The following is a 13,746-nucleotide window of genomic DNA, read 5'->3' as shown; positions in this document are numbered from 1 at the left end:
GACACTGAAAATTGTATAAATCAATTTGTGACATCAGTTGTATTACTCGTGTCCTGTTTGATTGTTACGAAAACTACAAGATAGGGAAATAGTTCCGAACTTCAATATATTTATAATCATAATATATTTATCATTATAAATATATTATCATTATAAATATATTGAAGTATATCTTAAATATTGATTATTGAATATTGAATATTGAATATTGAATATTGAAGTATATATTGAAGTATCCCTCTATCATGCCCTGACATCCACATTTTTATATTCTGTATATAATTTACTATAATTTTCTTTATTGCTTGTAATGAAGCAATATTTGAAAATTTCTTTTAATTTTTTGTTTATGAAACTCAATGATTATAGAACAAAAGGTATAAATCATATTGTTTATGTTTAAATAATCATATAATTTACAATTACAAGTTTTTTTTATTGTTTGTAAAAAAACAAGACTTGAATGTCTTATCTAAAATTTTAAGTGATATTCGAATTTAATATCAGGTGTAAATAATATTCATAAGTAAATAACCCTATGAAATACAAATATAAATTAATACATTAGCGTTCAATATCGTAAGTCCCTTGACAGTATATTGAATATACACATATGCTTTATTATATTAATAACAGTTTTTGCTTATTTTCATAATAAACTTATCTTGACAACCTTGAACTAGTATATTTCTAAGCAAATTTCTCTGTGTATATTCAATATGTTGCCACGAGACACACGATATCAAATGCTCATAAATAATAAAAGTTAATTTACATCGAAAAAGTTGATTTTAGAACCCACGTTAATCAAACATTTTTTAATTATCCTAATGAGTAATATTAAATCCTTAAAATATCAGATCCTTTTTTATCAACTGCTATATATAGTATATTCCGTCAAATTCTATTGATAAAAGCTTTATTATTTGCTTTTTGTGTTCTTTAAAAGCTCGAAATACGCAAGATCGACAGATTCACGAATAAAACTTACAACTTCTGCGAACTTTCCCTGGAATGTTATACTTAATAATTTGAGTCTTTCGAAATCATATTCTCTTGCATAAATCATGTATTATACAGAAGAATAACTATGTACATCATTCGTCGAAAATTAATTCAAGACAGTGACTCAATCATCGATACAAAACAAGCTATCATTTCTAATCTCCAATTAAATTTTGAAGCAATAAACGAGCGATCAATATCAATCGAATACAATGACGTTTTAACTACGAAATCTTTCTCATTATTACGATCTACGGTAGTAGAAACTAACAAATGATAACGAAATCGAAAATAGTCTAAGTTATCGATACACGTTTGGTTGCAACAAGTAGTTGATTAATGCGAATACAATTATGAATTCAAGTTGGAATGATATTCCAAGAATATTTAATGGATCCTATAAAATCGCTTATTGTCCTTGCTACATGCTTTCTCGTACACATATATGTACACATACACACGCGCGCACGCGCGCGCACACACACACACACAGACAGACAGACAGACAGACAGACATATATATAAATAAAGAACATTTAAAATCCAACGTTTGATAATATGTATCTCTATTAATAAGGTAAAAGAAAATGAGTAAATAATTCAACAAAATTTCAAAAAACAGCGATCTAGTTAGATCGAAAAATAACATGGTTTTTTACGGCTTCGATTTTTCAGCAACAAGAAAACCCGATAATCTTTCACTAAGAGCCTTTCACTAAAAGTTTTTCACTAAGCAAAACGTAAGAGAAATCACGAAAATAAGTTGTTCCGATCTAAAGGTATTTCATAAAAAAAAAAAGAGAATTCATAGCTAAGAAAAAAAGAAGAGAAAAATTTTTGTTTTCCATTTGATTCCAAATATAATAATAATTATTATTATTGTTAAATTTAAAGCGAATATAATCTTTAAAATTGACTACTAATTATTCTACTTTTCTGATTAATATCTTTAATATCTGACTAATATCCACATCAAATCGAACCATAACATAAATCTATTTATCTTGAACTTGAAACTGACTTAAGAAAAAAAAACCACCACAACTCGATATTTCCCTCAAAAATAAGCAATATTTCTTTTATAGGACGACGTTGAAAACCGATAATACAAATTCCATGAGAATTTTACTCCAGTATCGAGCAGGCACATTCGAAATCACGATTACAACCACTAAGCTTATAAACCTGATATATAATAACCGATAATTAAGCCATCAAATGATCTCATAATATCTCCTGTTTCTATACAACTTCTAATAAATTTGTTCATTCAGAAGAATGAACGTGCTACCTTCCATAATAATAATATTTCAGTATTATTATAATATGCATAAAAATATGAATCAATGAAGACTATTCTAGTACTTTGAAAAGTAATGTCTGTGAATTCGGACTTACCTTGCGAATTTCCATTTGTCTGTCCTCCCTGGGACGAAGGTATTCCTGGATAATGAGGTGGAGGGTGAGGAGACGAATGATTACTGGGCGACCCATTAGAATGTGGATTGGCAGTCGTTGGGGTCGGCGTGCTCGGTGTTACTTGCTGGGATTGTTGCAAGCTACCGGTTGAAGTCGATGTTGGCACAGAAGTGCTTCCAGTCTCGTTACCTACGTTAACGGGTTGTACTTGTTGCTGCTGCTGCTGCTGCTGTTGTTGTTGTTGTTGTTGTTGTTGTTGTTGTTGTTGTGGTTGTTGTTGCTGTTGTTGTTGCTGTTGCTGTTGCTGCTGCTGCTGCTGTTGTTGTTGTTGTTGTTGTTGTTGTTGTTGTTGTTGTTGTTGTTGTTGTTGTTGTTGTTGCTGCTGCTGCTGTTGTTGCTGCTGCTGCTGCGATTGAATCTGTTGCGACTGTTGTTGTTGCTGTTGCAGTTGTTGTTGCAGTTGCTGTTGCTGTTGTTGTTGCTGTTGCGATTGTTGCTGCGATAGTTGTTGCTGAGGAGTTTGCTGAGGACTCGGTGGTTTTTGCATGTCCATCAAATCACTTATCGTTTCTGAAATTCCATAAAATATCAATTTTTATAATTTGAATTAATCGATAGATGCACCTATTACAACTAAATGAATATGTTTAAACGAATATGTCTGACAAATAGCTGTATGAAATTCCATACGCATACTTATAGACTTATGGATGCATTTGCATAGAAAGCTAAGGAAGGATCAAGTTGTATATCTCTTGAATCCATAACTACAGAGATTGCTTGTCATGAAGTTTAGACTTGACAGACATCGTTGAAGTTAAGCTATGTGTCTACGTTATCATGCTAAGTAATTCTAGAATAACTATTAAACATTCTAAACTCGGTTAGTTCTAGTTTCTCTAAAGAAAATTTATAACTAAGTAACTAACCAACTAAGCAACTCATTCGATAGTTGGTTATTGTTTAACAAATATGAGCTAAGAAGCTTTAAAAGAAAGACAATTATTACTCGTTCTATCTTGAAATGTCTTCATTCATTTTTTTTTTTTTACTATTCGTTTCGTCCACGAATCATTTCGAAAGAAATTTAATCTTAAAAAAAGACCGTATATATGTATTTTGAATACACTCACCATTTTCCGGAAACGATGTCGATCTTATAACTGGTAATAAGATTCCCTTTTGTACCAATTCGTCTCTACTAGCACGTACAGAGATTTTTCTTTCAAGGGCTGGAAAAAAAATTAAAAAGAAACAATTATATATTCGACGATTTCAGGATCGTACAATATTTTTTATATTCTTTATCTTCCCTCTCTCTCCTTTCTTTTTCTATCTATTTAATTCGATTTATTTTTGCTTACATAAAGAAGCGGCCTCAAATTTGTCCGATTTCTTTTTCCGCTTCCATTTCCAAGGTTTAAAAAGTCTACCAAGGGCTGAAAATTTGCTTTTCCTTTCAAGAGGAGGCGTTCTCGCGCCAGAGCCCAAGCTGTTCGTTCGAAGGGCAGCGCCATTTTGTTTCTTAGCTATAAATAGAAAATAATAGAAAAACGATTATTAAAGATAGTAAATATTACAAATTACCTGACATTATCATTATTATCGTACGAGTTATCCTTTTTATCGACACTAGAAAAGTAGAATTCGATTTTCCACTTTTTTCTATTAAAGATATGCCGAAGTCGAGAGTATCATTTTCTACATTATCGACCTTTACCGACAAGGGTTTATTACATGTATATTTTCAACCCCTTCTTATCACCCCATCGTAGAACAGAAAAGCAAAGAAAACGGAACTTTTACCGACCAAATAAGTCGGTAAGGTTGTTGCACAATTGTATTATTTACTAATCTCAAATCAATAAATCTAATTTCAAGAATGAATTCCGTTGGTTAAAAAAATATACATTATCTAGATTACGATTTAATAATCCGGAAGTATTTGGGAAAATCGTGTGCAGATGCAAAAAAAAAGAAGGAATTTTTATATCCAGATGCAATCAGCGTCAATTTCTACCTCGGGTATATATCGGGCAGAGATGAAGATGAGCACCGTTATCAGGAGGTTTCCCTCTTGAGGAAATACACGACATTACATTATCCCTCACTGATATTACATCTACGTCACTTGTGTCACGTAACATGAGTTATGCCTTTACGTCGTAGCGTCTTTAACGTAACCTAACTCTAACAACTGCTATTACTTTCCCCCAACTACTATAAGCACTACCTTTAGATTATTCTCCTTTTTTCTCTCGATATGGCAATCGAGGAGATGCGAAAAGTTTGTTGAAAAGGATAAAGCTTTTCGAATTGTGAAAAGATAATGACCGATGGCTATGTCTGTCTTTCCCTTATCGGTTATTTGTTAACAAATCAAAAGTATTTGACAGAAAAAAAAATAAGGAAAAAAAAGAAAAAGAGGAAGAGAAAGAGAGAGAGAAAGAGATAGAAAGTACAGACGTACCTGTTATGATCGCTATTTCACATCCGGCTTTGTTAATTAGTTCGATACATTGTTATCAAAGCCAACGCATGAAAGATAAAACATAAAAAGCGCAAAGATCACGTGCTGTGGAAACACGAACCCTACTCAATCGTGTAAACAAGGACAAAAATAATGATAGTTTAAAATAGGATTTAAAAATAAAAGGAAAAGAAAAGATCTCTTTTTCCAATTTGAAGCTCAAACTCGATTACAAAGTACATCAAACAAAATTTGATCCTTTCAAGTAAGCTGGCAACTTTGCAATGTAGACTTTATGTTGGCTTAGTGCGATCAATATTTTCCATGAGTTTCGTATACCAAAATCATTTCCACAATTTTCTAACACACGAACATTACAATTTTAACCCTCATAATACAACCATAGTAGCTCGTATTCAGCGTCACCATAAAATCAATACGCGACATCGTAACTACTACATAAATAATTTACGGGATTTCTTCTCGCTACTTACTCGTACTTGCACCTAAATCAATTATGAGATGAAAACAGATAGAAAAAGAGAGAAAAAGAGAGAAAGAAAGAGAGAGAGAGAGAGAGAGAGAGAGAGAGAGAGAGAGAGAGAGAGAGAGAGAGAGAGAGAGAGAGACATCCTATCAGCGATATTTTTAGATTAAAACGATGAAATTTTCTTTTATGTGAAAGAGAAAGAACGAAGTAGAAACAAAAAAGAGAAGAGATGTTCGAATATAGTCATTCAACGAATTACGTGCAAAAATAGAAAATAGTGTCTTGTGTCATGTATTGTATCGTACATATTGAAACAACCATTAAATGTAGACCGAACTTTTACAAGGCTTTATATATCAATTAACACCGAACAACAACATCGAAACCAGACGAATGATACTCTCGAAAGAGTTGGATTTACACGATCTTACAAAAGTACTTGAAACGAAAGTTTTACAAGAAATATTCCTTACGAGTCTTTACGAGAAATATTTAATATTGTCCAATTAGTTTGAATCCACACTTTTAATCCTCGCGTTTAATCCTTTTCCCTATTTTAAATAAATCTCGAAATATAAACAGAATTGAGATATTTGTATTTATCTTTTTTCAACTATTAAAACGAATGTTTATAGATCGAAAAAGAAAGTTCCACAGGTTACAATATCGTTCTGCAAAATATAAGAAAGAACTTTCAACGAAAATATTCATTTCGAAAATGTTTTTCGAATCTCAGCTTTTCATCCTTGGCATCTAACCCTCTGTGTCAGTCGAAAGAAACGAACGGACAAGAGAGGAAGAGGGAGACGAAGGGAGAGAGAGAGAGACAGAGAGAGGGAGAAGCGATGTATATCGATGTTCCCGATATCAAAGTGGAATAATCAAAGCCACAAAGCACTTCCGTTAGTTGGGAGACCTATTCATGTGCCTCAAAGACTCGTCGAGGGCCGTTGCACCAGCGTGTAAACTGCATTCGCAGCAACGGCAATATTAACGTGCCAACGTTAGGATGGGGAAGAAATTCTCAACTCCATTGTTGGCGAGCAAGCGAGAGAGAGAGAGAGGGAGAGAGAGAGAGAGAGAGAGAGAGAGAGAGAGAGAGAGAGAGAGGAGAGAGAGAGGAGAGAGAGAGGAGAGAGAGAGGAGAGAGAGAGAGAGTTGCTGCACTACATATCATCGTTTGAGACGTTTAGCCCCTCGTAAAATACAGTGAAGAAAAAAACAAAGCGACGCTCGATCAAGGATGACCTTCTAACGAGCTAGCGGCTCCAACTCGACCGGACTCTGAAGTAGCCTATTTGGTTTCGTCCCTGTGAAATCCTTTGAAAATCTCTTTTCTTTTTCAACAAGATTCTAAATCGATGATAAATTCTTCGGATTTTAAGAGATTCTTGAGAGATTCTCAGAAATGAATTAATTACTTATATTAAGAAAAATGAAAATTCTGTATATATTTATTTTTTTTATGTAAACGACTATTTCATATGCATAATATCGTAAGATGTACAAGAAATAAGTAGCTAACATTCGAGTTATTTCAAAATAACGTTTTATGAAAATCGTTGTATACGAAAATTATGATATTAAGAGAGATTTATCGAAAATAATTTTGTTTTCTTTTTCTTTTTTAAGTGAAATTCTATATCTTTTATATAAAAATTAGAAAGAATATCAAATCCCGAATAAAAATCTATTAACATTTATTATGTTCATTCATGATAATACTCTAAACCTACACCCTGTATAACAATTTCGAAGTTTATTCATACGACATTATTACATCTAACAAGTTATAATTAGCTAAGAATCATGAGATATTCTGATAGGAACGATAACATTATTCTTAGGGAATCTCCGAGAAAACGAACTTTATATGTACATTGTGTCTGATACTCTATACTCAAGAGAACTCTCAAAAAATTTCAAAAAAATTCATACTGTGACTATTGTCAATGAGAAAAAGGCTTTGGAAGATGAAATTCTGTAAAGAAACGGGGAAATTTCCTTCGGGACATACAGAAATCCTTATTTATCTGTCGGAAATTACTCCTCGCGAAAACGCGTCTTTAATACTAAACCAATAACGACACGATTAAGCCTTCGAATATTTAATTCAGTTTGTATTTCATTGCTATAGTGCTAGAGATGAGAACATAGAAATATAGGATGACAGTTTTTCAACACGAAATTCATCGCCAAATAGATAAAAAAAATAAGTGCGTGAAAACTGCAAAAATGTATAATAATATTTTTTGATTATTCATCCCTTACAAAATTAAAATAAATTCTTTTTTTATCGTAACATTTTATTATCTTAACTTTCATCTTTATTGAATTATATACGATACATGCAATTCTATAGATACGTCCACAATGTAAAATCCTACTATTTATATATGTAAATATGTACAGATATATAAGCCACGTTAATACTCTAAAACTTAAATTACGTACAATTTTTTTGAATGTAAAGGATCTTCTCTGGAAGGATTACACGAAGTCTAGAAACGATTAGAATTAATTTTAAATTTCTTAATGAATATCGTACAAACGGTGTTTGACAAAATGGGTATAACTTGAGTGAAACTTGAAATTTCCGATTCCGATACCCTCCTCGACTTATTTTATTCCATCATACTTGTTTAAAACAACGAGAAAGAGAGAACGTTCACTCCCTATCTCTCTCGTTCCCCCCTCTCCTCTCTCTTTTGTTCAAGAGGCAACGCGCTAGGAAAGACTATTGAATAGGGTTAGTGGTATAGCGGTATAGTAAATCTGGGATCAGAGATGGAAGTTCGAGAGAGTTGGCTGAAAACTGCATGAATAAAATAAGGATGCAACGGTTAGTGTACGTAACCTTCAGTCACGACAGCGGCACAGAGTCTTTCAGCGGAAAGATCACGGATGTTACTATGGTTACGCCACTTTGTTTTCCGTTCTCCAATTACGTAGCCGCTAATTGTCAACTTGAAACCTTAGATACAACCCTAACGTTAATACACCGTGTCAGGACACAGGTGTAGGGACACAGGTGTCTCAGCATGTGTATCTATGTCTTGCTGATCATAAATACACTATATGAATCAAATCATAGACTTCTATTATATTGAAATACCGATTTCATTATAATACCAATTTCATTATAAAAAAATACCGATAATATTTGTAGTTTTTCTATTTTATTACAATTTTGAAGGTATTTGAAAACAGAAATTTAAAACCATTGTTATTTTATTAACGATGTCATGTTAGAAAAATTATATCGAAACCGATATAGTATGGAAATTGTTGTAAAATCAAAACCAAAATATGTAATTACGTAACGCCATTTTTTTTTAATAATATCTATAGTATGATCGTGAATGAAAAAAAATACGATGTTGCAATCATCGAAATGTCTATCTTAAACGCCAAGTGTCGCGATATCAATCGATGCAGTCTATTCGATAACTGTGCTATCTTTTATTTCGACGATCGAAAAATTATATTTTTTCCTATAACTTTTATTAATACACTATTTGTTAGGGATTAAGGCTGTTCATCTAATATGGTTCGAAATATGTATGGCTTCAGCGACAACAGATGCAGAAAATAAAATGAACTAAAAGCGCATTAAGAAAAACCTGTTCCTTTTCACGATTCACCGTATCGGTGTGTATGCTTATGTAAAGAGATTGTACCCCTTACGCTGTCAGCGCGCATGAATTGAAGAACTAAGCTGAGACATCAGACATAAAGTGCGTTCGTTGAATTTCATAAAACAACTGGTACGAAGTCAATACGTACCTCCATAAAAGGAACGAAACGTGCGATTGGTAGTAGAGAGATATTGATGCTTTTCTTATACTCGATTGAGGTTACGTATATTACTTTTTTGCATCTGCCTAAAATCTGCTATTATAATAATAAATTGGTAATAATATTGTATAGAAGAGATTAATAAATATACTTATGTCCCGTTGCAAAATATATTGCAACTTTATTCCTAGTTTGTCTTACCATATTGTTTATGGGCCATTAGGATCATAGTTGAGATTTGATTACGATCATATCTGCCATACGTCAAAAGATAGCTTCTCCTACAAACATCAATTTGCGGACTTAATCGGAATATTAATAAATTTCTATATAAGCATACATAAATGAAATACAGCTGAATATGTATGAACATCGAGTCAGAAATATAAAAAGACAACTGTGTCCAAAATGGCTTAAAAGAAGTAATGCACGGAAAGACTAGCGAAACGTATTCATTAGTTTTGAAGGAAAAACAATGTAACAAGAAAACAAAACACTAACAAGTAGATGGCGATAATAAATATTGCATTATTCTGAATGATTATTATCACTGATGGAACATAATCAACGATATACATCTAAATAAATTTATTCATCATAGGAATAATTTAAAAAAAACTAATTCGTTTTTCCAAAGTAATCTGATAAGTAAAAATAAGACGCAACTAATATGCACCATTTTCTCGATATGAGATACTGTAACGATACAAGCAAATCTGTATGAAATTCATGCAGCGTGTTGCAAGATACTATTACGCTATAGATTCTGCTCATCGAAATATTTGTGCAATTTCGATAATCCATTAACGTCTCATTCAAAAGATAAAGATTTTTTACACGAGATCATTGTTTCCGAAAAATTACTCTTGAAAATTTGTTTAAGCTTCTGTCTTGAAAATTTGTTTATGATTCTTACAAAGAAAAAAATATTTCTTTTTAATCTGAAAAGATAATCTCGTGTAAAATATCTTTATTTTTCGAATGAGCTCTTGATTATCAAAATTTAACAAAAATTGCAATCATGAAAATTCATGGTATAAAGCTTTGCAAACGCATATAAAAAGAACCATCTTAAGAATATTTCTAATGACCGACCAACACCGGAGACCCAAATGTTTTATGACAGAGCTATTAGCACCATCTTACGCACAATATACATTTTTAAAAATTCATTAAATTGTACTTACCGAATTGTACTTAGCAAAATTCCTCATTTTATAATTAAAAAATTATGAGCTTCTTCTAATCTGTTACACAATGACGCAAAAATTGTACTCATCTTTAAAATGCGTACTATCGCTATTAAAATATAATTTACCTGATGATATCTTTAACGATATATTAATACTTAGAATAAAAATGTAAATTCATAAGTTAATTGTTAAATATATTCTTATTTATAAAGTAGTTTTTAATTATTGAGACATATTTTTATAACATATTTTATAACATATTTTAAATATTAAAAACATATTTTTAAATATGTTTTTAATTATTGAGAAAGAAAAATATCTTAGTCTAAATTTACCATATTTATAATAAAAAAAAACCGAGAAAATATGTATTCATTTATATATCGATTGGCATAATGTTGATTTAAAATAATATCAGTTTTAAGTCGAAATTGCCCTTAGAGATTTGGAAACATATATAAAATAAAATGGAATAAAGATAAAAAAAGGAAATATAATTCACTATCTTTTAACTGAAAAGTTCTAAAAGTTTTACCTAGATGGGCCAAATTGTAAATTCCAAGATATTTGGCGGACCAAAAAAGAAAGAGGGGGAAAAAGAGAAAAAAGACTAAAACTGAGTCACCTTCAATGGTTCTTTCAATGACTAGCTTGGCTACGATTTTAGGGATGTTTGACTCCCCATTATTCCCTCTAAAATGAAGGCTAAATATTCCCTAATTGCACTTTCAAACTATAAGGCCTAGAACGGGTTTTCTATTATGAAATTCATCAGTAAATTCGGATATATCATCTTGCTCTTCCACTTTATGTAATGGATGATCTCTGAAGGATTTTTTGTATATTGTTTAATCAATGAAATTAATCAAAAGCACAAGCAATTTAATGTGTCTTATATATAAATATATCTACACCTCGATATAATTTCAAACAAATTAATTTATAAAAAAAGACGTATACGAATGTAATGATTATGAATATTTGATATATTGTAACATCAAAAAGGTTCTGAGTTCTTCAGATTACTTTCAATGCGTTTAAGAAAGAACGATGTTCATGTTAACAGTAGTTGAAACGAACACCACGATGTAGACTACCACCAAAAAGAATATCGAAATCGAAGAAATTTGACGCAGGATTAACGTCAACTCGTTGTTTTTCCGACTCGATTTTAGAGTCATTTATGCCAATGTATGTTCATGCCAAAAAATCAAGGCCATCAATTTAATGCAATGATATATCCAGTCAATCAGTACATTAAATGCATAACAGAATTGGCAAAGTATTACATGTACATTCGTCATATACGATATTGTAACATAGAAATTAATCTATTATTGCACTCGTATGATGTGTGTGTTTGTGTATATATATATATTTATACTCGTTTCAAATGAAATATACTAAAAAGTAACTTTTCATCCATGATTCAAATTTCGTGCCAGAATTGATGACTGTCAATAATCATTCTTTCGCTTCCGTTACATTTCTTTCATTTTTTTCTCACTCTATACTTCGAAATACTTTAAAAACAGCAAATGAAACAGTATTTGACTACCGACATTTCTTTTACTTTCATGTGAGGATTTATCGTTCAAAATAAGAGTAACCAAAGCCAAATTGTCCTAGTTTACTTTAAAATCAAGAACTCTTTTATTCCACTTTCTTCAGCGTCATTTCAAATTGAACCTTGCAACAACTAATTTATTTTTTCGTCTAATAAAAACTTCATGTGTACAAATTTGTTTCATGTATAATTTCAAATTTTTCATAATTATCACCGACCGAGAAAGCCCGTTTAAAATCTTGTTCTGAAATTCGTCCGTCTATCTCGCTTAGATAATTGATTAAAGGTAAAATAATCTTTAAAAAAGAATCTTTCTTGTATCTATCTAGCGAGCCATGTATCTTTGTCTTTCCTATAGAGCAGGTATCAGCTGGTAAAACTAGCGTAACGGCGTTGTGAATACAGTCATACGCCAAGCACCGTTACTGGCCTCCCCAACGAGTTGCGATAGGGAACGACGTAATAAACGTACGAACACTCCAATAGAAAGAGGCAGACAGAAAGAAAGAGTGAAGAAGGGAGAAAAAGAGAGACAGCAATAAAGAGGAATACCATAGAGAGAGAGAGAGAGAGAGAGAGAGAGAGAGAGAGAGAGAGAGAGAAGGGGGAGGGAGGAAACGAGCATGCTATGTGTGGCACATTGCGCACGATCCTTTTACTTTACTAGATGTATATGTGTATATGTGTTTAAACCATGCATACTCTGCACCTACACACGCAATAACAGAGTTTCTCAAACTCTCAGAATAAAGTCCTCGCATCGTGAACAGCTGCAATCTTTTTCCTTTTGATCTCACATGATGCATTGAAATAAATGAATTTAAATATATGACGTAGGCCACAATAAAAAAAATGAAAAATATAATTTCTTTTTTTTCCTTTAAAATATTAATAGTTACTAAGCTTCCTGAACATCGCTTTATCTTCAATATATAGTAATATTGTGAATATCGATTCATTTATATGAACATTGTTATTTTCGCCACGTCTTCACATTTACGTTTTATAAGGTTGCCGTCTGTTAATGACGTCTTCGTAAACTTTTCTTCTTATGTTTTCTCGCGAAGAAAAGCCGAACGTGAAATTTTCGACGTTTAAAATATAGCAAGAGAGCACGTTCAAACCTGTCTGGTTTATTACACAGATCGTACCATACAAAAGTTTTGCTTGCTTCCCTTGTAGAAAAAAATTGTCGTTGTTAGCTTCTCTATAAAATCAATCATATCAATTTTAAATATATTAACAAATTATTATGGATATGAATACAATTATGCGAATAATAAAGGATGTTTGTATTTACAAAAAGACATATATACGTACACATATATGTATACACATAAAAGAATAGATGTATACATAGAGACTAATATATAATACATATATACATATATGTATATATACATATATGTATATGTATTTATATGAGTGTGTGTATTTATTATTATGTTAGTATGATTATTATTATTATGTTAGTTAAAGCTGAACGTTATAAGCAAATTATAAGAAAGGAAACATATACTATTATTATTTAATATTTAGAGCCGGCCGTTCTCTTGAACGATCTCTTCGTAGGTGCACAATGCGAAAGTGGTGTGACACGGAACGGCATCTTACAAATATTCAAAGTTGTTTTTTATGCTTCGATTTTTTTTATTTCCTTTTGTTTTTATTTTTATTTATTTATTTCTCGTTTTTCTTCGTCTTTACAAAAATCCTAAAAAAGATCGTCCAAGGATCGCTACGATCTGACAAACGTTGTTGTCTCATCCAACATATATATATATATATATATATATATATATAT

At 31.6% G+C, this 13,746-nt stretch overlaps 1 protein-coding gene across 13 annotated transcripts in view; it reads right to left on the bottom strand.

Annotated features, from left to right (window-relative positions):
- Positions 1-13,746, bottom strand: part of LOC118450308 (uncharacterized) — a 147,627-nt gene that overhangs the window by 89,279 nt on the left and 44,602 nt on the right. For 12 of the 13 annotated variants that reach the window (XM_085665015.1, XM_085665018.1, XM_085665019.1 and 9 more), the window contains 3 exons: positions 3,789-3,953; positions 3,558-3,656; positions 2,404-2,994 (listed from right to left, as the gene is read on the bottom strand). In XM_085665015.1, coding sequence (XP_085521141.1) covers positions 2,404-2,994; positions 3,558-3,656; positions 3,789-3,953 — 855 coding nt within the window. Of the gene's footprint in view, positions 1-2,403; positions 2,995-3,557; positions 3,657-3,788; positions 3,954-9,383; positions 9,476-13,746 lie in introns of those variants that run through there. The other variant, XM_085665017.1, reaches the window with a different exon arrangement.

Source organism: Vespa mandarinia, chromosome 2 (genome assembly GCF_050613455.1).
Source record: "Vespa mandarinia isolate Hongniang chromosome 2, ASM5061345v1, whole genome shotgun sequence".
Lineage (NCBI taxonomy): Eukaryota > Metazoa > Arthropoda > Insecta > Hymenoptera > Vespidae > Vespa > Vespa mandarinia.
This window is presented reverse-complemented; position numbering and strand designations above follow the sequence as displayed.